The sequence below is a fragment of the Schistocerca americana genome, chromosome 10 (assembly GCF_021461395.2).
Source record: "Schistocerca americana isolate TAMUIC-IGC-003095 chromosome 10, iqSchAmer2.1, whole genome shotgun sequence".
NCBI lineage: Eukaryota > Metazoa > Arthropoda > Insecta > Orthoptera > Acrididae > Schistocerca > Schistocerca americana.
In genome coordinates, this window is record NC_060128.1 from 180,759,219 (window position 1) to 180,783,080 (window position 23,862).

General features: G+C 40.7%; 1 protein-coding gene across 1 annotated transcript in view; it reads right to left on the minus strand.

Annotated features, from left to right (window-relative positions):
- LOC124552727 (transmembrane protein 161B) overlaps nt 1–23,862 on the minus strand; it is a 102,423-nt gene that overhangs the window by 36,577 nt on the left and 41,984 nt on the right. Inside the window, exons 6-7 of the mRNA XM_047127067.1 lie at nt 19,271–19,489; nt 2,763–2,879 (exon numbers count right to left, since the gene is read on the minus strand). Coding sequence (XP_046983023.1) covers nt 2,763–2,879; nt 19,271–19,489 — 336 coding nt within the window. The remainder of the gene's footprint in view (nt 1–2,762; nt 2,880–19,270; nt 19,490–23,862) is intronic.

Here is a 23,862-nt window from a genome sequence, read left to right on the forward strand (position 1 = left end):
ATCTGCAACTGGAGGGGAAGAGGCCCAGGGGAAGACCAAGAGATAGATGGGTGAAGGGAGTGAAGGAATGTGTGATGAGAAGAGGAGAGAACTGGACGAAGGTGGAAGAGGGGGAATGGTGGAAAGACAGAACACGATGGAGAGGCTTGTGTTCCCGACAGACCCAGCGAGGGGCTGGAAACTGTCCAAGATGATGATGATGATGACTGGCGCTGTGGTTAAACTAAACACATTTGAGCAACGCAAAGTGAATGACAGTGACACTAGCACTCCAAGTGGCCATACACAGAAACACGCTAAATATGGTTTGACAAAGGCGTCACGATGATCGCAACAATCACGAAACTGCATTGGGGCAGTAGAGACAGTTTGGAAATGGTTGCAATTCTTGATGATATCTTAATTCTAATGAACCTTACTTCCATCAGCCGCCACGCCAAGTAGAGCTCAGCAGCAGCGGGAGATACGGCACAAACTGTTCCAACTTTTACACATTTAACGGTTCAGATCCACTGAGTAGAGTGCCCTGGTGTCAAGAAATTTAACCATGTAATATCTGTAAACACTACTGGACAGCCAACATAATGCCAGTGTTACCTTTTCTCCACAAACATTTTTTCCATGAGTAAATTATGGGAAAATTGTAAATATGTTGCAAAATCTGGTGAAAATGAACACTGTGGGCATAGGAAATTTGATGGGACAGATAAAAATTGTTGTAAATTGCGGTAAAACATCAGTTCTGGAAACTGAAAAGTGGGGATATACTGTATGTGCCTTGGCATAGCAGGTGCACGAGATCATGGCCTATGTGGAGTGCAGTGTGTCTTTTCTAATTTGCTAAATGCGAGTCAGTTGTGAAAGTTGAGTGACAATTTCATACCAAACACCAAGTTTCAGCTCCGACAGGTGAAACAATTATGCAGTGCTAAGTAAACAGGCCATTTGGGACAGTCAGCATCGAAGCTGGAATGTGTGTGACGAACATTCTATGGGTATGTGAGGTAATCAAGGATGTGTGTGACCAGTGGACAGCAGAGATCACAGTCAACTGTCTGGTGCATTCTGTGTACGTGTCTGCATGCACAACTGCATCTGTTGCGGTTGGACATTATGATTAATCAGGACAATGAGTTTCATTCCAACTTTTACAGTGACTCACAGTGGCTGCTGAAGTAAGATGGTTTTTCACAGAAACCAACACTTCAAGTGTCTGAAAAGTTGAATCATCATAATGTGGGTATTTGGGTTACAGAACATCCACACAACATTTTGGAACACATTTGCATTTCACTTAAGTTTTTGGGCCGTGTCCTCTTCAAATGCTGAAGGGGTCATTTTTCTTTCGGAAGAAAACTAACTGGTTTCATGTACCTAAATATGCTGCAGAAATTGCTTGCACCACAATTACAGCAAGACAGAATTATGTCATCTTTTTACTTCTTTTACTTGAACTTTAAATCCCTCACCAAATTTCTCCTTTGTTTCCTTTACTGCTTGTTCAATGTACAGACTGCATAGCAATGGAGATAGACTACGATATCTCGCAATTATTCTCAACCACTGCTTCCCTTTCCATGTCCTTTGACTTGTATAACTACATTCTGTGAAGTATAACATGACATTTTTATGATGGCATGTATCATTTTCAAGATTCTGACATGATAAAAGATGTTCATGATGTTTAGTAGTAAGTAAGTGTTAGGACATCCCACTCTGGGAGATACTATTATGATATGTTCAGATGGGAGAATGTCTTTAAGCTATAACTTCTACAATGTGAGACAATGAGTGAGTGTTTTCACCTGCTGTGTAGTGCCACTTGTTCCTTGGTGTAATGCTTTGAAGGTATTTAGAAGACAAAGTGAAAAAGCGAAAAGGTTGCGGATACAATAGACACTGGGAGACACGACTTGAACTGCCTTATATAAACATAACTTTTCGTGTTGCTTTGCACAAGCTAAGTATGTTTCAGACACTGTCAACCCACTTATTATACGAGTTTGTATTACAAAAGACTTTTTTGCTGTAAAAGAAAGGGTGAATACAGAAGGTTAAAAGTTCAGTTGTTTATGTCAGTCAAGTGGCTCAGAAGACAATTAATGCTCTCTTTCAGCACCTGTACACATACAATGAGATTAAGAGCTGCGAATACTGCTGGCACCCAGTTTGTTGGAACTGAATAGCAGGGCCATCTCAGCAAACATAAAAAAAAGGCAACCAAACAAATTTTGTTAAATAAATCTACTGATGTCAAACATAAGAGGGTTACAGACTACACACAGGATATGCAACATTGGTTGTATACCAAAAACAACTTACGTTGCATTTCAGTTTCTACATAAGCCATAAATAACTTTTCGCTCCTTGCATTTTATCTCTGCTACCCTCCAAATTTTGAAGTGTGTAGTCCACTCATAATTTCAAAAGCCTTCTCTAAATATACACATGCTATAAATGTAGGTTTGCCTTTCTTCCCCTATCTTCTAGGATACGTCATAGAGTCGGTATTTTTTTGTGTTCTACATTTCTCCACTGCTCAAATATACAATTACACCTCACTAATTCAACATTTATTGCACGAGATCAAATACACAGTATTCTAACATCATTCACAACATTCTGGAATGCCTAAAAAATAAGCTTAAAATTTGCAGTCTCTTCGTTCGAATAAAAAAGCTCCTTTCAACCTTGTAAAAAAGATCCCGGCATCAAACTTCGAGTCATGCCAGACACGGAATTTCTGGCATACTGCAGCATACCTGAGAGAGTCCCAGTGCATACGGGCCATGCGGAGCCCCGGGAAGGTGAAGAGCGCTCCCACCAGGCCGCACCACAAGGCCAGCGACAGCTTCAGTATCAGCTGTGAAGCAGGCCCTCTGAAATAAGAAGCAAAAAACACTTCAGCTAACACAAACAATCTTACAGCCAACTACTTGTCATGGTTTCAAAATTCTCACGGTAAATGCACCTATATTTACATCTATATGGATACTCTTCAAATCACTCTCCAGTGCCCGATAGAAGGTTCATCAAACCACCTTCACAATAATTCTCTATTATTCCAATCTTGAACAGCATGCAAAAAATAAAAAAATAAAAAATACGCCCGTATCTTTCCGTGTGAGCTCTGATTTTATGATGATCGTTTCTCCCCATGTAGGTCAGAGCCAACAAAATATTTTCGCATTCTGAAGAGAAAGTTGGTGACTTAAATTTTCTGAGAAGATTCAACTGCAACAAAAAACACCTCTGTTTTAATTATGTCCACTCCAAATCCTGCATCATGCTAGAGACACTATCCCCCCTATTTTGTGATAATACAAAATGTGCTGCCCTTCTCTCAACTTTCTCGATGTACTCCGTTAACCCTAGCATCCCAAACTGCACAGCAGTAATCCAAAGCAGGACAGACAAGCGTAGTGTAGGCAGTCTCTTTAGTACATCTGTTACATTTTCTAAGTGTTCAGCCAATAAAACGAAGTCTTTGCTTTGCCTTCCCCACAACATTTTCTAAATGTTCTTTCCAGATAACTTTTTTGTACTTGTAATTCCTACATATTTACTTGAATTTATGGCCTTTAGATTTGACTGTCCAAAAGAACATTGCATCAAACTATACAGACATTAAAATACAGACATCGTACAATTTGTATGCAAGCACTATGGGACGCAGGCCCTACAATCTAGTCGACGTAAGTTGATCCCTCACGGCTGGCAGTGCTGTGGCCAGCTTTCAACTATGAAGCACAGATGGCTGCAGGTGAAAACAGTAACTGTCAACAGAGCTCTGGCAACACTGGGGTGTTTCTGTGGAGACAGTTACAAAATTGTGTAACATGACAAAGCTGCTGTGCCCAGCCTACTGCAATTGTCAGGAATCTTCTTACAATGACTTGACTATCTGACATACAGAAGTTTGGGTCAGTCATGTTTGGATGACCGAGGCAGTTTAAGATGACTGCTCACATAGAGTGGAAATCTGGGCTCAAATCCTGGTTTGGCACAAATTTTTATACGTTACCAATAAATCATATAGCCACTGTACAATCCTATTCGCAATCTGCAGACTGTTATAATAGGTGATGAATAGGGCCCGGATTTTAATGACAAGTCATATTTTTTTTCTGAACTATAGGGTGAATTTTAGAACAATTTATACACAAATCTAGGCATTTTAGTGTCGAAAAATGTATTTTGATTGTGCATATAAAGTCATATTTCAACAAATTTTAGTAATAGGTCATACTGCGGCTAACTTTTAATATAATAGGTCATACTTCCGTCAACTTTTTCCAAATATGCATATACCGTTTTTCTCGTATCTTACGGGACACACGAATAAGAAAATGAATATGTTGCTCATGAGACAATATTTAACGTGCTATTATGAAAGATAAACAGATAAATTAGTACACAGCTTTATTTCTGAGGACTGTAGCAGAAAATCGGTGTACCACAACAGTCGTTTTGCGAACATAAAACACTGTTGCGCAAAGTCGGCAATACGCTCTCAGAGCCAACAAATGCAGCTTCTGCCGTAATAATCATCACAGTCGCACAGGTGTTCCCAGTAACCAGTTTGAATACAGCCTTTGCCTTGTTCAACATGCCTAAAACAAAGTGCTCCGACAGCACGAAGTTGCGAGGATATGTTCGAGAATTTGGAGAGAAGTTATTTAATACTGATCGGAAAACATTATTTTGTAAACTGTGTGAAGTTAAAGTTAGTGCAGAAAAGCACTTTTATGTGCAACAACACTGTAATACCACTAAACACAGCAGCTGTGTGAAACGATGTGCTGAAAATAACAGCAGGCAAATGCTGTTATTTAAACATACAGGTCAATCGTCAACCATGCAATCATTCTGCATGGATTTGTGTGAGATGATGGTATCCTGCAACATCCCATTGGAAAAGCTGAAGAATCTACACTTCAGACGGTTCTTGGAGAAGTACACAACACATCCAGTTCCAGATGAATCTACACTGAGAAAGAACTATTTATCCGTATGCTACAATGATGTGCTCAACAAAATATGGATTACTATTGCTGAGTAAAAGATCCGGCTGTCGATAGATGAAACTGTGGATATTAGTGGGTGATATATTGCAAATGTTGTTGTTAGTGTTCTAAAAGTTGGTGGTCCTGGAGATATGTTCCTACTAACGTGTGAAGCTCTCGATAGAGTAAACAATTTGACGATTGCTATTTTGTTTGAAAACTCTCTGAAGCTACTGTGGCTGGATGGTGTGAAAAAGAGACAACGTTTTGCTGTTTGTAACAGATGGTGCTTCATATACGGCTAAAGCAGCCAAAGAGCTTCAGATTCTCTACCCCAGTATGGTGTACATCACTTGCCTTGCACATGCATTGCACAGAGTTGCCAACGAGGTGCGATCAGATTATCCTGACATGCACAAATTAATTTCCTGTGGAAAGAAAATCTATGTGAAGGCTCCAAGTGCAGAAATTCAAGGAACAAGCACCTTCAACACCCATCCCACCTAAACCTGTTCTTACATGATGGGGTTCTTGGCTTAATGCTGCTGAGTATTACTGCATCAACTACACTCAAATAAAGACAATCTTCTCTGAGCTTGATAGCGATGAGTCAAGTGCTATCAAAATTGTGAAAAACGTTTTTACAGATACATTGTCTCGAAACTTGGCATACATCAATGCCAATTTTTCAGTGATATCAAAAGCCATCAAACGACTGGAAGCTGTCGGCACTCACCTATGTGAGGCCCTGAGTATTGTGCAACATGTGCAGAGTGAGTTGAGTCGATCTCGTGGTCATGTGGCTGACAAAGTGAAAACCAAATTGCAAAGTGTTCTCCAATGGAATCCTGGATATTCTACACTGTGCAAAATTAGTAACATTCTTTCAGGGAATGCCGCAACATTTGATGATACTGAAACAAAGCTGAACTCCAGCGACCTGGCTGCCTTCAAATATGCTCCAGTGACTTATTGTAGCCGGCCGGTGTGGCCGACCGGTTCTAGGCGCTTCAGTCTGGAACCGCACGACTGCTACGGTTGCAGGTTCGAATCCTGCCTCGGGCATGGATGTGTGCGATGTCCTTAGGTTAGTTAGGTTTAAGTAGTTCAAAGTTCTAGGGGACTGATGACTTCAGACGTTAAGTCCCATAGTGCTCAGAACCATTTGACATCTTGTCAAGTGGAGAGAAGCTTTTTCAGGTACAAAACTATCCTCAGCGACAACTGTAGATCTTTGACAATGGAAAACCTGAAAATTCATCTTGTGATCCAGTGCAACTTTGCAGATACTGAAGACTGAAATATGATTAAATAATGTGAAATGCTTTAAATACTATGTAAAAATAAAAACATTGTTTTACTGTTTTGATAGATGATCTTTTCACTGTACTTTGTGTTTAGAAAATAAAACATTCAGACATTCAAAAAATAGGTGTAATTTAGCTACAAACTCTACAGAAAGAAAGAACTATACTTACAATATTTTGAGAAGTGAATTTTGTATTACTTTATGGTGAATAAAAAATTAAATAAACAAAGAAGAATGCTTTAAATAAACTTCTATTAAGTCATATTTTATTTTTTAAGGTCATATTTATGTAAGTTTTAGGTCATAAATGCTTGCATATTTCACTGTTTTTTAGGTAATTAAAATCCGGGCCCTAGTGATGAAACACTGGTATGATGTCAAAAGCAAGGCAGAATCGTCCCAACGGAAACTGCATGCAGAGCTAAGACCAAAAAATTTCTACATGTTCAATCATATGTGAAGATTCTTCTCACTGTTTTCTTCGATTACAATGGGATAGTGGATTGTGAGTTCCTGACTTACGGTGGTACAGTCAATAAGGAACACTACTTGGAAGTTATGACTGTATGCTTGAAGCAGTCTGAGGAAAATGGCCAGAATTGTGGCAAAACACTAGTGGAAATTGTATCATGACAATGTTCCTGCTCAAATCTCAATGCTCATTTGTAATTTTTTGGCAATAAACAAAACAGTTACATTGCCTCAGCCACTGTATTCACCAGACTTCGACCCCTGTGACTTTTTTTTCTATTCCTGAGACTCAGGAGAACCATGAAAGGATATCATTTTGCCACTGCTGACGAGATAAAAACAGGATCGCTAAAGGAGCTGAACACCAAAAGTGAGTTCCACAAGGGCTTCCAAGACCGGAAAAAGTTCTGGCACAAGTTACTATATCTGAGAGGGGTTAATCTGAAAGGGACAAATTTGTTGACAATGAATAAATAAAGATTCTTTAAAAAAATTGCCATTACTTTTTCATCACATCTCGTACGTGTCGCAAGGCCCAGCACAGCTCAAGCAAGTGCAGCTCTGGAAGTATTTAAATACCTAGCCATTTTACACTAAAGTCACCTCTTTTAGTATCACTGCTCTACACTAAGAGGCTGTGATATTCGGGCAACACCTGGAAAGCTTTTTGTCGAGCACAGTTTGACTCTGCACTAGGGCAATCCATCCTGAAACCGCGTGACCAGTGGCCGCAGCCACCACACTGGGCAAGCAACTGCCACAGGAAGCAGCTTGCTGCCCACTGATGCGAGGCCATGGGTCACTGCCACTACGCCACCTGCCTGCTGCCTACTGGACAGTGCAGGGTGCGCAAACTGTGTCACGACACGAGTGGCTGTAGCTAGCCGTGACTGCCCAGACCTGAAGTCACAGCTGGCAGAGGCAGTCAGCATTACGAGCCACTGCAGGTTCAGGTGCGCCCCAGAAGAGTGTTGGAACCCCTGCTGTTTTTATATATATATATATATATATATATGGTCTGCTTGTGTCTGTATATGTGTGGATGGATATGTGTGTGTGTGTGTGTGTGTGTGTGTGTGTGTGTGTGTGTGTGTGTGTGTGTGTGTGCGCGCGCGAGTGTATACCCATCCTTTTTTCCCCCTAAGGTAAGTCTTTCCGCTCCCGGGATTGGAATGACTCCTTACCCTCTCCCTTAAAACCCACATCCTTTCGTCTTTCCCTCTCCTTCCCTCTTTCCTGATGAGGCAACAGTTTGTTGCGAAAGCTTGAATTTTGTGTGTATGTTTGTGTTTGTTTGTGTGTCTGTCGACCTGCCAGCACTTTCATTTGGTAAGTCACATCATCTTTGTTTTTAGATATATATATATATATATATATATATATATATATATACACACACAGGGTGATGTTGATATACAGGGTGATTCAAAAATGCATGTAAATATTTCAAGGGTGTATTTGTGAGGTAAATATAAGACAAAAATGTTCTATACAATTTTTTCCATACTTGGCTTATTACAGAGTTATGAACAAAACAGGATAATACATTCAATACAACGTAAGGTATTTAATTCCCAGAGTTCACAGTTTAATTACAGTGCATTTGGACTAACAACGCAAACTGATAAATAAACGTGACGTAACAAACTGAAACAATTCCTCGCGAACACTGTATTAATTTAGGTCCTGTTGATTGAACTACAGCAATGCACAATAACTAAGGAAAATTGAAGCATTTTACAGACTGTACTGTACTGTACTGTATTTGCACAAATCTTAATGCAATGCATGTTCAAAATGCTGTCCCTGAACTTGCAGACAGACCCGTGCTCGTCGCATCAATGATCTCTGCACATTACACAGTCCGTTCAACTCTCCACGAATAATTTCACAACCACCTTCAATTCTTTGTTGTAGCTCTTCTCTGTTCGGTACTGCAGAAGAATACACCAATGTCTTTAGTCGGCCCCATAAATAAAAGTCTAAAGGGTTCAGGTCAGGTGATCTGGCTGGCCAAGCAATTGGTCCTCCGCGACCTGTCCATCGATGTGGATACGCAGAATTGAGGTACGCCCTTACGTTGCGGCTGTAATGGGCGGGAGCACCATCGTGCATAAACCACATGGTGGCTCGTGTTGCAAGAGGGACATCCTGTAACAATCCAGGCAATTCTCCCTCCAAAAATTCGCAGTACGCGTGCCCATTCAGCCTTGGAGGCAGAACATGAGGTCCGAGTAAGTAATTCCCCACAATACCACACCAAATGTTTATGGAGAATTGATGTTGATATCCACGCACAATTCTCGCGCCAGGATTCTCGACAGCCCACTGGTGCATATTATGCGAATTGATTACACCCGCATGAGTAAACATGGCCTCATCTGTGAATAATAACCGCCGAATGAACATTGGATCATTCAAATGACGCTCTTGTAACCACTGGCAGAATTGCTGACGGCGAGGATAGTCTTCAGGTGTCAATTCGTGCACTTTTTGCAGGTGAAATGGATGCAACTGTTGTCTCCGAAGCAGCCGCCATACAGTAGATTGTGGAAGTCGTACAGCTGCACTAATTTGTCTCGTACTGATAGATGGATCTTGGTCTACCAGGTCCAAAACATGTTCCTCGACGTTCACTGCATGCTCAAGTGGTCGACCTGAATGTGGCCCAGGACGAATGCCATACTCCCGCATACGTCTGTCCACAGATACAAACGTCTGATGACTTGGTAACCGTCTTCCTGGAAACAGCTCACTGTACCTTCGTCTTGCTGCAAGTGCATTTCCATCTGCTGCACCATACACAAGGTGCATATCAGCATACTCACTGTTTGAGTACATCATGTGCACGAAACCTTTAGCCTTCCGACGATGAATGAACGACAGGACGTACTTTTCCGTTACCAACAACATCAGCGCCATCTTCCGTACAGTAGGAGTAAACATCACGTGCAAACAAAAACAAACACTACTCATGCAGTTTCGAATCAACTGTTGGGAGATACGTATGTGAATTACGTACCAGAATATGGCATCCTGCTGCTTGCACTGCCGTCGTTTTGATACGGACATGACTTTCGTATTTAACGATAACTCTGGAATTAAACGTTTATGGAAAAACATTTATAGAACATTTTTGTCTTATATTTACCTCACAAATACACCCTTAAAATATTTACATGCATTTTTGAATCACCCTGTATATATATATATATGATGCAGTTACCTATAATGAAGTACTATCCGAGAGGAGCTGCATAAATTTTCTCCCAGATCTTTATAAGATTTCAATGTGGTGCAGAGATTGGCAACTTGTTCTAAATGTCCAGAAATGTAAAATTCTGCACTTCGCAAAACGAAAAAATGTAATATCCTACAGCTATAATATGAATGAGTTACTGTTGGAAGTGACCAACTCATACAAATACCTTGGTGTAAAACTTTGTGGGGATATGAAATGGAATGATTACACAGGTTTAGTTGTGAGTAAAGCAGGTGACAGACTTCAGTTTATTGGTAGGATACTGGGAACGTGGCCATAAATCTACAAAAGAGATTGCTTACAAATAACTCCTGCGACTGGTTCTAAAATAATGCTCAAGTGTGTGGGACCTGTACTTGATGGGAGTAAAAGGGATATTTAACATATACAGAGAAGGACAACACGAATGGTCACAGGTTTGTTTAATCTGTGGGAGAGTGTTACAGAGACTGAACGAACTGAACTGGCACTTTGGAAGACAGATGTAAACTATTCTGAGAAAGACTATTATCAAAATTTCAAGAACCAGCTTTAAATAATTACTCTAGGGATATACTACAACCCCCTACATATCGCTCACATACGGGTCGTGAGGATAAGGTTAGAATAATTACTGCGCGCGTGTGCACAGTGATGTACAGAGACAGTAGTGCTACAGTATTGGGGTGCTTTTTGTGGTTTGGGGGTACCGTATTTACTCGAATCTAAGCCGCACTTTTTTCCGGTTTTTCTAATCCAAAAAACCGCCTGTGGCTTAGAATCGAGTGCAAAGTGGAAGTTCTGAAAAAATGTTGGTAGGTGCCGCCACAACTAACTTCCGTCGTCGAATATATGTAGTGCTCCGCAGGCACAAATATAAATACTCGCACCAAAACCTCTGTGTCAGTAAATAAATTAAAAAAAAAGGTGGAAGACGAGCTTTTTTTTCTCCACCCCGAGTTTCGACCACTGCATTTTCGTACATTATCCAACAAAGTAAATACAAATTCCGTATTGTTCATCTTCGAATGTAGCAGCATTTCAATGTACTACGAAAATCCGACTGGCAAGACTGTTTGGGATGTTTGTCAGTATGGCCAACTCTGCGTCCTGAATTTTTTCCTACCTGTGAGAAGAGATGGTTGCTAATAGGATCTTTTACGAATTGTGAATCACATGCAGTATTCTCTTACCATAATAATAATAATGGTACGAATATAAACATTTTGCCATGTATTCTTTCGTGTTTGCTGCTATCTCATATAAATCCTGTCTGCCTAATAAACTACGAAACTAGAGTGAGACAACAGCAAACGCGGAAGAATATACATATCATGTCATGTTTGTATTAATATTATTCTTATGCCTAATAGTGATACAGTCAGAAATGAAGCATTGCAATTGACTAGATTTTTAAATCTAAGATGACTAATTTCTGTGCAGAATGTTATGTACTAAAGAGGTGTCTGCAAAGATTTTCAAACGGAGAAAAATTTTCACTAAACTCTCGTTCAGAACATCTTCTATCACACGCAGTCTATTATTTGGTTCTTGTTGATCATTATCAAAGAAAGCAGCAGTGTAAGTAACAACAAATAGCAGTCTCTTGCCATTGTTTCGCTAATGAGCCGATTCCTCTCTCTCTCTCTCTCTCTCTCTCTCTCTCTCTCTCTCTCTCTCTCTCTCTCTCTTTCTTTTAAAAAAATTATAAGCAGCGGTAGTGTGCACAAAAGCAAGCCATGCCGCGAGCGGCGACAGGTCGTAAACACTCATTAACAGAATGTGACAAACAATGCACAACACAGTACAGTAATGCATTTCCAGCGTTGAGTGACGTAAACACCTATAACAAAGAGAACGGCACTTATCAGATCAAAGAAAAAGAAGCAATCAATTCAAACCGGACGAATCACGTGAAAAAGGAAGGGTACCCGTATAAATACGGACGGAGCACCTGATGCATAGAAACGGCTACCTAGTAAAGCTCAACTGCTAAGCCTGCGACTTGAACCAAACTACTATAGCTGTATCGTCATGCATTCGACCTAAATTGTGTCTCATATTACAATGGACCAACTTTGTTTCGATTTGGAGGTGCGGCCTAAACTTTTCTCACCCCTCGAATTTCGAGTCTCAGATTTCAGGTGCGGCTTGGATCCGGAAAATTTTTTTCCCTCTTTTTGATTTCGAGTCTCATTTTTCAGGTGCAGCTTAGATTCGAGTGTGGCTTAAATTCGAGTAAATACGGTAGTCTCCTTACTGAGTGTAAGGGAACGTTAAATGCAGAAGGATACGAACACAGTATACTGCACTGTGAATTGCGTACAGTAGAGGAACGTTTATAGGAATGTGCGGTGGCCGTTCTTTTGGACATGTCCGAAAGAACAGACAGCTTGCAGAACCCGCAGCTGCAATACATTATATACAAATTGAAGGAGAGTGGGGAGGAAAGGAAAGGAAAAAGAGGGAGTCACTCTGTCAGCTGAATCAGGACATTATGCGGCCCCAGCAGTAACGAGTGAAAATTTGTACTGTACCAGGATTGGAACCCGGGATCTCCTGCTTACTAGGCAGGTGCATTAACCACTGTACCATCCAGGACACGGCATTATCGCAATTCATACTGGACCAATTGATCATCGTCTCCGAACTGTTCCTCTACTTCGTACATAAACTGAAGGGGGGAAGGGAAGAAAGGAAAGGAAAGATAGGGGATCACTGCTGTCAGCTGAATCAGGACTTCACTTGGAATCAGCAGCAACGAGTGAAAATGTGTACCAGACTGGGATCTGAACCCGGGATCTCCTTCTTACTAGGCATGTGTGTTAACCACTGCACCATCCAGGACACGGCGTTATCGCAATTGCACGGACTACCTCAGCACGCCTCACAGGCGATTCACACTCCCGTCGAGTGCCACCTATTCGTAGTCCCTATCCACTTATTCCGTGTATGCTACTCTGAGATTCCAACAGGAGGTCGAATGCATTTGTGCATCCGCACTGAAGAAGGTGGCTCCATTGCCCAGCTAGGTTAATCAATTATATGAATGCATGGTGTCTGCCCTTTCAGACATTCATGTAATTAATTAGCCAAGTTGGGCAGTGGACCCACCTTCAGTGTGGATGCACAAATACATCCGACCTCCCGCGGGAGTCTCGAAGAGTGAGCAGAGAGGAAATGGACAGGGACTGTGGGTAAGTGGCGCCCGACGGCAGTGTGAATCGACGGTGAGGCGTGCCGAGGTAGTCCGTGCAGTTGCGATAACGGCGTGTCCTGGATGGTGCAGTGGTTAACGCACCTGCCTAGTAAGAAGGAGATCCCGGGTTCAAATCCCAGTCTGGTACACATTTTCACTCATTGCTGCTGATTCCACGTGAAGTCCTGATGCAGCTGACAGCAGTGATCCCCCCTCTTCCCATTCCTTTCCTTTCTTCCCTCCCCCCTTCAATTTACGTACGAAGTAGAGGAACAGTTCTGAGACAATGATCGATTGGTCCAGTATGAAATTGCACTCAGTCAAAGAATAACACCTGTGAAGCAATAGTTTGTGGACAATAACTGTCCTGGAAGACAGTAGTATGCTCAGAGTCCTAACTTTAATCAAATGGAACAATATTGGAAATTTTTGGTAAGGACTATGGGACCAAACTGCTGAGGTCATCAGTCCCTACGTTTACACACAATGTAATCTAACTTATGCTACGGATGACACACACACACACACACACACACACACACACACACACACACGACTCAAACCTCTGACGGGGTGGGGGGAAGCCACGTGAAACGTGACAAGGCGCCTCAGACTGCACGGCTACACCTAAGGGGCAAGTTACAATGTCAACTTCACTCGAGACCCCAGCGTCCAGCATCACTACCTTACCCGCTTTCAGCTATTGCCAGAAGAACTGGCTACTGTTCATCTACAGACATTCAGACACGTCATTAAGAGTGTCCCCTGCAGGGTTCAAGCCACCATAGAGCCAAACAGCAGACACACCCAATACTAACATCCACTAATAGGTGTCAGGATCCTTTTGCTCAGTTATTTTATTTAATGAAATGACTACAACAACAAAAAACTGATAAATTACAGGTGATAAGACGGTTCATCTGGTGTACTTACGCCTGAGGGCTAAAATGAAATTTTCTGAGGGGTAAAAACTAAATGATTCAATCCTGTTTCAGTCATAAAACTAAATTATTTTCAAAGGATCTTTACTACTATCACAATTTTGTAAGATGCTAATACTGATTTATATAAGTTATCAATAATTACTTTTTCTCTATTAGCAGCATTAATGCAGTGGAGGTTACAGTTTCCACATATAATCCACCCACTACATATGTATGTTGTGCTCTGTCCTGTACATTGATTATGATAAAACTGAGATATATACTAACAAATACTAAATATCTCAAGAAAATGTCTTCTTCAAGTTGTAAATAGTATATGTGGTAGTCCAGAAATTGCTTCATTACTCACTTCGAAACAGGTAAATGGATTAATTGACAGCACGACACAGCAGTAACTACGTAAGGGCTACTATAGTGCTGTACACATTATTATTATTATTTTTGATTATTCCCATTTACGAGAGCGTTTGAACTTCAATTCCTTTATGATGATTGTTTATGTTTCTTCTCAGCCCAAATTTTCTTCATGTGTTCACTGTGTTGTTTCTTTCGCTCCGCTGTCCATTTGCATCCTGGTCTCTTCTGTGTTGTGGTGTCAAATTTATGTTTTTTGATGATGTTCCTGAATTCAGTTCTATTTTCTGCATTGTTTACTGTTATGTGTGCTTGTCTGAGGTCCTCTTCAACTTCTTTTATCCATTTTGTTTTTCCCCTGCCTGAGTTGATGACTTTAAGAATTCCCTTTGAAATTCCGTTTTCATTCATCCTGTGAATATGTCCATAGAACTGCATTCTTCTTTTCCTTATTGTATCCGGATTATTATTATTATTGTTACTACTACTACTATTAGTGGCTGTGATCAGACACAAAGCATTATAGTCTGAAGTCTTCCAATTTCTGCCAGTTCAGAAGTAAGGAGTGCAGGAATCAAGCAATTTATGAACAGTAAGTATAGTGCAAACAGTTTAACTTCATTGATTTTAAAAGGGGTTGCAGTGTGCAGGTCAAGCAAGTGCCGCAACAGAGAGGAGTAATGAAGGGAAGTATGTTTTGTAGCAAGTGTCTACCCTCACTGTGGACGGTTAGCTTTCTTACCTCAGAAGGCGTTGTCATCGCTTATGCAAAACTCTGCTCACCCTTTTCTCACACGATATCCTACAAACAGCGGATAGAAGGCAATAGGCAGATTTCATATTCCTCTATTTCTGGAAAGCATTTGACACGGTGCTCCACCGCAGACTGATGACGGTCTGACCCACACGGAACAGGTTGTAAGATACGCGATTGGCTCAAAGACTTCTCAAGTAACACACACCAGTATGTTAACCTCAATGGGGAGTGTTCATCACAGACATGTCCATCATCAGGAGTGCCCCAGGGAAGTGTGACAGGACCGCTCTTCTTCGCTACACAAATAAGTGATCTGAGAGACAGGTTGAACAGTAATTTACATCCGTTTGCTAGTGGAGCTGTCGTGTACAGTAAGGTGGCGAAGTTGAGTGACTGTACGAGGACACGAAATGGCTTAGGCAGAATTTCTAGTTGGTGTGATGAATGGCAGTTAGCTCTGAATGTAGAAAGATGTTAGTTAATGCAGACGAATCGAGAAAATAATTTGGTAATGTTCGAAAACAGCATTAGCAATGTGCTGCTTGAGACAGTTGGGAAGGTGAGAGCTCAACTTTGTTTTATTGGGAGAATTTTGGGGAAGTGTAGCTCATCTATAAAGACGACGACGTACAGAACATTGGTGTTACCCATTCTCGAGTGTTTGGGATCCGTGCCAGGTCAGATTAAAGGAAGACACTGAAGCAATTCGGAGGAGGGGTGCTAGGTACCATCAACATGCACGTATTACGGAGATGCTTTGTGAACTCCGGTGAGAATCTCCTGAGGAAAGACAATGCTCTTTTTGTGATGTGCTATTGTGGAAATTTAGTGAACTGGCATTTGAGGCCGACTGCAGATCGACCCTACTGCTGCCGACACCCATTTTGTATGAGGACCGTGAAAATAAGAGGAGAGGAAATAGGGCTCACGCAGAGGCCTATCGGCAGTTTCCCCCCCCTCGCTCTGTTTGTGAGAGGAACAGGAAAGCAAATGACTACTAGCAGTTCGAGGCACCCTCCACTATGCACTGTAGGGTGGTTTGCAGAGTACACGTGCAGACGTATAATGCACGCAGAATTCTGTGGCTGCTAGATGCACAGATGGCAGGGCACACGTGGGGAGGGCGGTAATGGTGGGGGTTACTGGCAGACGCTGTAGGGGAAATGCCGAGCACTGGAGGGGAAGTGCTATTCTACACAGAAGTCTACATTCACATTTTCTATAAATATGAAGTGGGGGCCCTCCACACCCCCATTTGTTAGGTGGTCATTCAAAAAGATCTGTCATCAACTTTGCTTCGATTAGTATATGAAAAGAATTTCATTGGAAAAGCAGCGATTTATTTTTGCTTGGCTTGTAAACCATTTGTAACTTTCAGAGAAGCATTACGAGTGATAAATTTTGAGTAAAACCTACACATTTCTTTGGTTGCCACGTTAAAATTTGTTTCTTTTGCCAAAACACAGCAGCTCACTAACATGTTGTGCAGACGCAGTTGCAAAAGAATTCTGAAAAATTAGTTTATTACGTATACAAAGTGAGGAACTGATCAAAAGAAAGGTCAATAGCTTATGAAAAAGCACATACTCCGTTCAAAATAAATGTGCAATGCCTTCACTTATGTTGTTCCAAAACCCGTAGCATTTCTCGTTCCACCAACTATTGATGGACTTTAAAAATTACATTCTTTCATAGAAAAAGTCGGTAGCTAGTGGAATAACATGGTAGATAATGTAAGTTGAAACATGATAGTTTCAACTTACACAAAAAAGTTAAAGATTTAGCTGGACTTAATAAAAAGAAAAGTACAAGTTTATTGTTAGATAAAAATGGCAAAATAATTCCTGATGTTAAAGGTAAACTGGACAGGTGGACAGAATATGTCAAAGAACTATTTGAAGATACAAGAAAAGATCAAAAATTTTACGATAACATGATCGGAGAACGAGGACCAAGCATATCGAAAGAAGAAATATTACATGTTATCAACAAATCAAAGACAGGAAAAGCCCCTGGACCGGATAAGATACCAAATGACATCCTGAAACTCATAGGAATAGACCATATAGATATATTTGTACAATTGTTTAATGATATTTATAATTCGGGAATTATTCCTAGGGATTGGTTGACATCTACCTTTGTTACATTACCCAAAAAGGCTAATGCCAAAACTTGTAATGATCACCGTACAATAAGCTTAATGAGTCACACCTTAAAGATATTTCTAAAAGTTATACACCAACGAATATACAAAAAAGTAGAAGAAGGTATAAGTGAAACACAATTCGGTTTTAGAAGTTCCCTCGGTACAAGAGAAGCATTGTTTGCTTTTAACATATTAGCGCAACGATGTATGGAGGTTAACCAGCCACTATATGTGTGCTTCCTGGATTATAATAAAGCATTTGACAAAGTTCGTCATGATCATCTCATAGAATTGTTAGAAAAGAAAACACTTGATAAGAAAGACATCCGCATTATATATAACCTCTACTACAATCAAACCACAACTGTGAAGGTAGAAAATGAGTTATCGAATGATATAGAAATAAAGAGGGGTGTGAGACAAGGTTGCGTTCTCTCACCCTTATTGTTTAATATGTATTCAGAAGACATAATCCAGGCAGCTCTATCAGATGAAATAGCTGGCATTAAAGTGAATGGGCTAAACATTAACAATGTTAGGTTTGCTGATGACACTGCACTACTAGCTGGAAACCTCAAAGATCTACAATTACTTCTTGACAAAGTCGCAGAAAAAAGTGAAGAATTTGGCTTGACTCTTAACGTAAGCAAGACTAAGTTCATGGTGATATCTAAAACACACCAACAAGAAAATCTTACAATCAATAGGGAAAGAGTCGATCAAGTACGTAAATTTAAATATCTCGGAACAATTGTAAATGAGGAGATTGAAAGCTCAGAAGAAATTAAATCGAGAATAGGACAGGCCAGAAGTATCTTTAATAAGATGAAAAATGCATTCTGTTCGAGAGACATTTGTTTAAACACAAAAATGAGGTTGCTAAGATGCTATGTATTCTCAAAATTATTATACGGAATGGAAGCGTGGACATTGAAAAAGAAGGACATGAACAGTTTAGAAGCTTTTGAAATGTGGGCATATAGAAGAATACTTAGAATTAGTTGGGTGTCGAGGATTACTAATCAAGATGTCCTAAGAAGAATGGGAAAGGAAAAAGAATTAATTAAAACTATTAAAGTAAGGAAGCTACAATATTTAGGCCATGTTATTAGGGGAGTAAATTACAAAATATTGCAAATAATACTAGAAGGGAAAATTTGTGGGAAGAGAACGAGGGGTAGAAGACGGACATCCTGAATTGACAATTTAAAAAATTGGTACAACTGTTCAACGTCAGAACTCCATAGATCAGCCAAATCAAGATCAGAAATTGCCATGATGACAGCCAACCTTCTTAGAGGAGACGGCACATGAAGAAGAAGAAGAATGAAGTTTTGCATAATAATCATATCACAACATACTCTCCACTTTGCATGCTGTTATTTGCCAAAATCTCATTTCAATATCTCAAAATGTCTATGAGGAATGTTGTGGATATTTCACTCTGGCTTTACGGCTGGCACGGTGCGATCACAAATGAGTGTGCTTCCTCGATCAATTTTCTCGACATTGGTGACAAATCGAGACCTCCAGCAGAGTCTAAAGAAGAATTCAATATGTAAGCTAAATTTCATATGCTGCAACATATTATGTGATATGCACCAAACAAAATCATAGTGACCTCTATTTTTCATTATAAGCTTTATCAGATTTTGCACTGTGTCTTACTTCCAAGCAAATATCACAATAACTATGACCATTAATGAAATGATGGGCACACCATTACGAACCTGACATATAAAGCTGGTACCAAAAGTTCTATTTGCCACACTCTATATGGTGGTTTGTGGAGTCCAGATACAGATGTAGAGCAGAAAATCGAGAAATGAGGCTCACTCACCTGGACTTGAGGCCGTGCTGGTCCTGCAGGAACTGCGATGCACTGTGGTTGAAGCTGGCATACGCCCGGTCCAGCCCCGTCTCGAGCGTGCGCTCATCCGCAATCAGCACCGCCATCGCCACCAGGAGGTAGATCAGCGCCGTAACCAAAACCGTTGACCTCTCCCCGACCGACTCCTCGCCGCGGAAGTAGTGTGCGGTCAGTGACAGGAGCAACTTTCTGGATACGGAGTCAAGTACTCACCAGATATGTGCTGCCTATGAGCCTCAACTCTCTTCACCTCACACACCCTACTGCTATTTGCACTCTGGTTTACTTACAGACAGTTAAGAAAGAGAGGCCAAATTCTGCATTGAGAGTTCCGTGTTCCGTACAAACTTAATTATGTATACAGATAGTTTATCTGTCCCAGGAATCGAGAATCTCTATAATTTATGCCTCTTTTCGATATCGGTACTGGGAGGACATAGGTCCTAGAAACTCCAAGACTGCATCAAAATCTCTACTGTAGTTGCTCAGACTAGTCCCGACATACAACATGAAGTGAGCAGGGGATTTCAGTTTATATATACGTTGTATGTCTGGACTAGTCTGAGCAACTACTGTAGAGATTTTGATGCGGTCTTATATATAGTACATCTAATCTAACCCAATCATAAAATATGATTTATAGTCATGTTTCAGTAGGTAAAAAAAATAATATTTTATTAAATTCATATTTTATGATTGGGTTGGATTAGATGTACTTTTTATTCCCAATGATCCACAGTGAGGAGATCCTCTGGCATGTGGAACATGTCAGAATACAAGAATACACAATGAATATTTACAAAACAAGAACTGATATGCTAACGTACCTCCACATCCCAAATGAAATTGCCCAGTCAAAAAAACTTAAGCATATTTACATTTAAAAGGGTATAAAACTTATCATCAAACATTAAATGTTCAATACACTTAGTTTTATATGATAATTCTTAAGCTACTGTAGCCATGCATCATCAAATAAAAAACTGAATAAAATAAAACATTTTACAGCACTTATTTACAATGATTCCGTTACTGCACATTATGTGGTATTAATAACAACATACATGCATCAATTAGTTCTGGTAAGAAATTCATCAATGGAATTGAAGGAGTTGGCCACCAATAAATCTTTTAGCCTCTTCTCAAACTGAACTTTATTATTACTTAATTTTTCTTATTTCTGTTTGGTATTACACACAATAATTTGTTTCTATTATGTGTTTGACAGATGATGAACGCAATGTAAGGGCTAATGGTAAAACGGTATTTTTTGTGATATAATTACTATTTAACAATTTACACATTTTTTTCCCTGTACTTGTACTGTAAAACCTTGCTTCTCACATATTTCACAATTCTAGGTCAACAGCAGAATTTCTTGAGTGGGTTTCCAAGTATCAAAACATGTGACACAAATGGTCTAGATATCTTTTGACTGCAATGACAAGGAACCTCAGTTTTCTTTTTACACCACCAAGGAACCACAGACCTTAGAACGTCACAAATTTGAACTTAACATTATTATAAGAGAGGAAGTTGCCACGCACCTTTTAGTGGAGATGCTCAGTCGCAGATAGGTGCAACAAAAAGACTCTCACAATTATAGCTTTCTACCATCAAGGGCTACTTCAACAATAGACACACACACACACACACACACACACACACACACACGACTGCAGTTTCAGGCAACTGAAAGTACACCGTGCGCAGCAGCACCAGTGCATGATGGGTGTGGCAACTGGGTGGGGGTAAGGAGGAGGCTGGGGTGGGGAGGGGGGGAGTGATAGTATGGTGGGGGTGGCGGACAGTGAAGTGCTGCAGGTTAGACGGGGGGGGGGGGGGGGCAGGGAAGAGGTAGGGAGGGGGAGGGGGGGCCAAGTGGCGGAAAAGGAGAAAAATGATGAGACTGAGTGTGGTTGTGGAATGGCAGTTGTGTAGTGCTGGAATGGGAACAGGGACAGGGCTAGATGGACGACGACAGTGACTAACAAAGGTTATTCCAGCACTACACAGCCTTCATTCTTCCACCACACCCAGTCTTTATTTCTCTCCTTTCCTGCCACTCCCCCCCCCCCCCCCCCGCTCCCCACCTCTCCCTGCACTTCACTGTCCGTCACCCCCACCACACTATCCCTCCCCCTCCCTGCCACAGCCTCCTCCTTACCCCCACCCAGTCACCACTCCTATCATGCACTGGTGCTGCTGCTTGCACTGTGGTTTCAGTTGCCTGAGACTGCAGTCTCATGCGCGCGCACACGTGTGTGTGTGTGTGTGTGTGTGTGTGTGTGTGAGCACGCGCGTGCGCTTGGATTCGTGCATGGCCTTGTTGGACAAAATCCCATTTTCTGACGGAGATGCCACACTATAGGAGGAGATTTAGGCATTTTTGCCTGACTGTCTATAAGGCCATTGATGATAAAGCGGTTACTACAATTAGTATCACCGGAGCACAAGTGATTCAGCAAGGCCCGTGGGTGTTTTGCGGGTGTGTTCTGAATTTTGCACTTACACAGAAAGATACACCTCAACATGGTAATCGTTCGGTCACTGCTGCAATTGTGCAGTATTCTGGTGATACAGTGACAGCCGTTGCAGGTCTGGAGAGTTTTAATAGTAGAGATGTGACTGCTTATCACATATTTCAAGTGAATGAGGTGTTCAACCAGGACATGGGTCAGTCGTATTTCACGTCTATGGTGCCTTTTGTTGTCAGAACCGGGAATCACCGCAAAATAAAGGAGTCAGAGTCCATTGCTGTATGGTTTAAAGAACACGGAGTTTGTGAAAAAAAAATTAAAAGTTTCTGCTGACATTACCTTCTATTATCGAAACTGAAAAAAGTACCTTTTCTTTCCTTATCTCCTGTGGGTCTCTGTTATATTGTGAGAAGCAACTATCCTTTTCATAATATTGTTATATTCCATCCTGAATTTTCCATTGTTGCACAGACAACATTCTTTGCAATTCCTTGTAATTAGGACATATAACCAATTTGTAGCTTCACCAAGATCTTTTGGCTTACATTTTTCTGTTATACTGTTTTTAAAAACTTCTTTCTCTTGTGAACTGTTACTGAAAATTAGCATATCATCCACATACACAGCTTCTATAAAAATGTCTGAATCTTGATTTCTGTAACAGACACAATGGTCAGCTGTTGATTTCTTGAAGCTTAGATTCAACAGTGCTCTGCCTAATTTCAAGTTCCAGCATTGATCACCTTGCATTAATCCATACAATGCCTTTCTTAGTCTTTTAATATCTGTGTATTTCACTGTCTTTGTAACAGGGTCTATTTCTGGAACTTAAACATAAAAAACCGTGATAACATCTAGATGATCAACGTCAAGATCACGTTTAGCAGCCACACCACATAAATATCTTAACGACTTATAACTGGCGCATATCTTCAAACATAATCCAGGACTTGCTTGTGAGCACAAGCTTTTATTGCTAGCCATGCTTTGTAGGATACAATGTGGTCTTTCAAATCTTTCTTTGTTTTAAACATCCACTTCACATTTATTGGTTTCGTATGTGAAGGTGAGACAGCAGACTATTAAGTGTGGTTCTCTTTGTGCAGTTGCAACTCTTCTTGTATTGCTTCCAGCCATTTTTCAGCATGGTCTGGCATCATTGCTTCTTCCAGGCTTGGTGTTGGATGACTGTTTACACTGATAAGTTGCAAAGTCATGCAGTCTCTTTGGCTTCAGAATTCTGGGTGACTTCCACTCTGACTCAACTTGCAGCAGTTGCTCACGATCATTATTTGCACAATCTGGGCTCGGTGCATCATTGCAGCTAGTTTTTATCGAAGTACTACTCGATGTGATAGTCTCCGGTTAGAGTACAAGTTCTTCACGTTCAGTCATTATTTCATTTTGCTTCTAGAGGGAAAAACAATCAACTTGGCTCCTGAGACTCAGTTTCTTCTCTATACTGTTTAGAAATACCTTCGACAATAATGAAGTCCCTTGTTTTTATAATTTTGTGGCATCTTAGAACTCAGGTGCGAGTAGGACTCACACACTGAGGGTTCCGTACAAACTTAGTGATGTATACAGGCACTTTATCCATTTTGGGAATCTAAAATCTCATCATTTTGTCCCATTATCAACATTAATACTGGCAAGATATTGGTCCCACGGATTCCATAAATTTCGAGAATGTTTTAATTTCAATAATATAAATGTGACAAAGTACTGCAGGAAGCAGGCAACCATTATTATGCTAACCAGCAATTCTCCACTCTGGCTGACTGGGTCGGAATGGTGAAGGTCAAACATCAGACAAGAAATGACTTTATTGCTCATAACGCATGCTTTGGAATTTACCAGTGATCAGATATCCAGGAGTGATTACTGCACACAGATATACCACTTCAAGTTTTATGTGAAACAAACATTCACAGATTAGTCGGCCAAGGGACTGCATGTCTGAGACTTAAGTTTCAACTTTATCCGCGTACCCATTCCTGAGAAAAAAGGGTCTTAACAGATAGACAGACGGACAACAAAGTGATCCTATAAGTGTTCCGTTTTTACAGACTGCAGTACAGA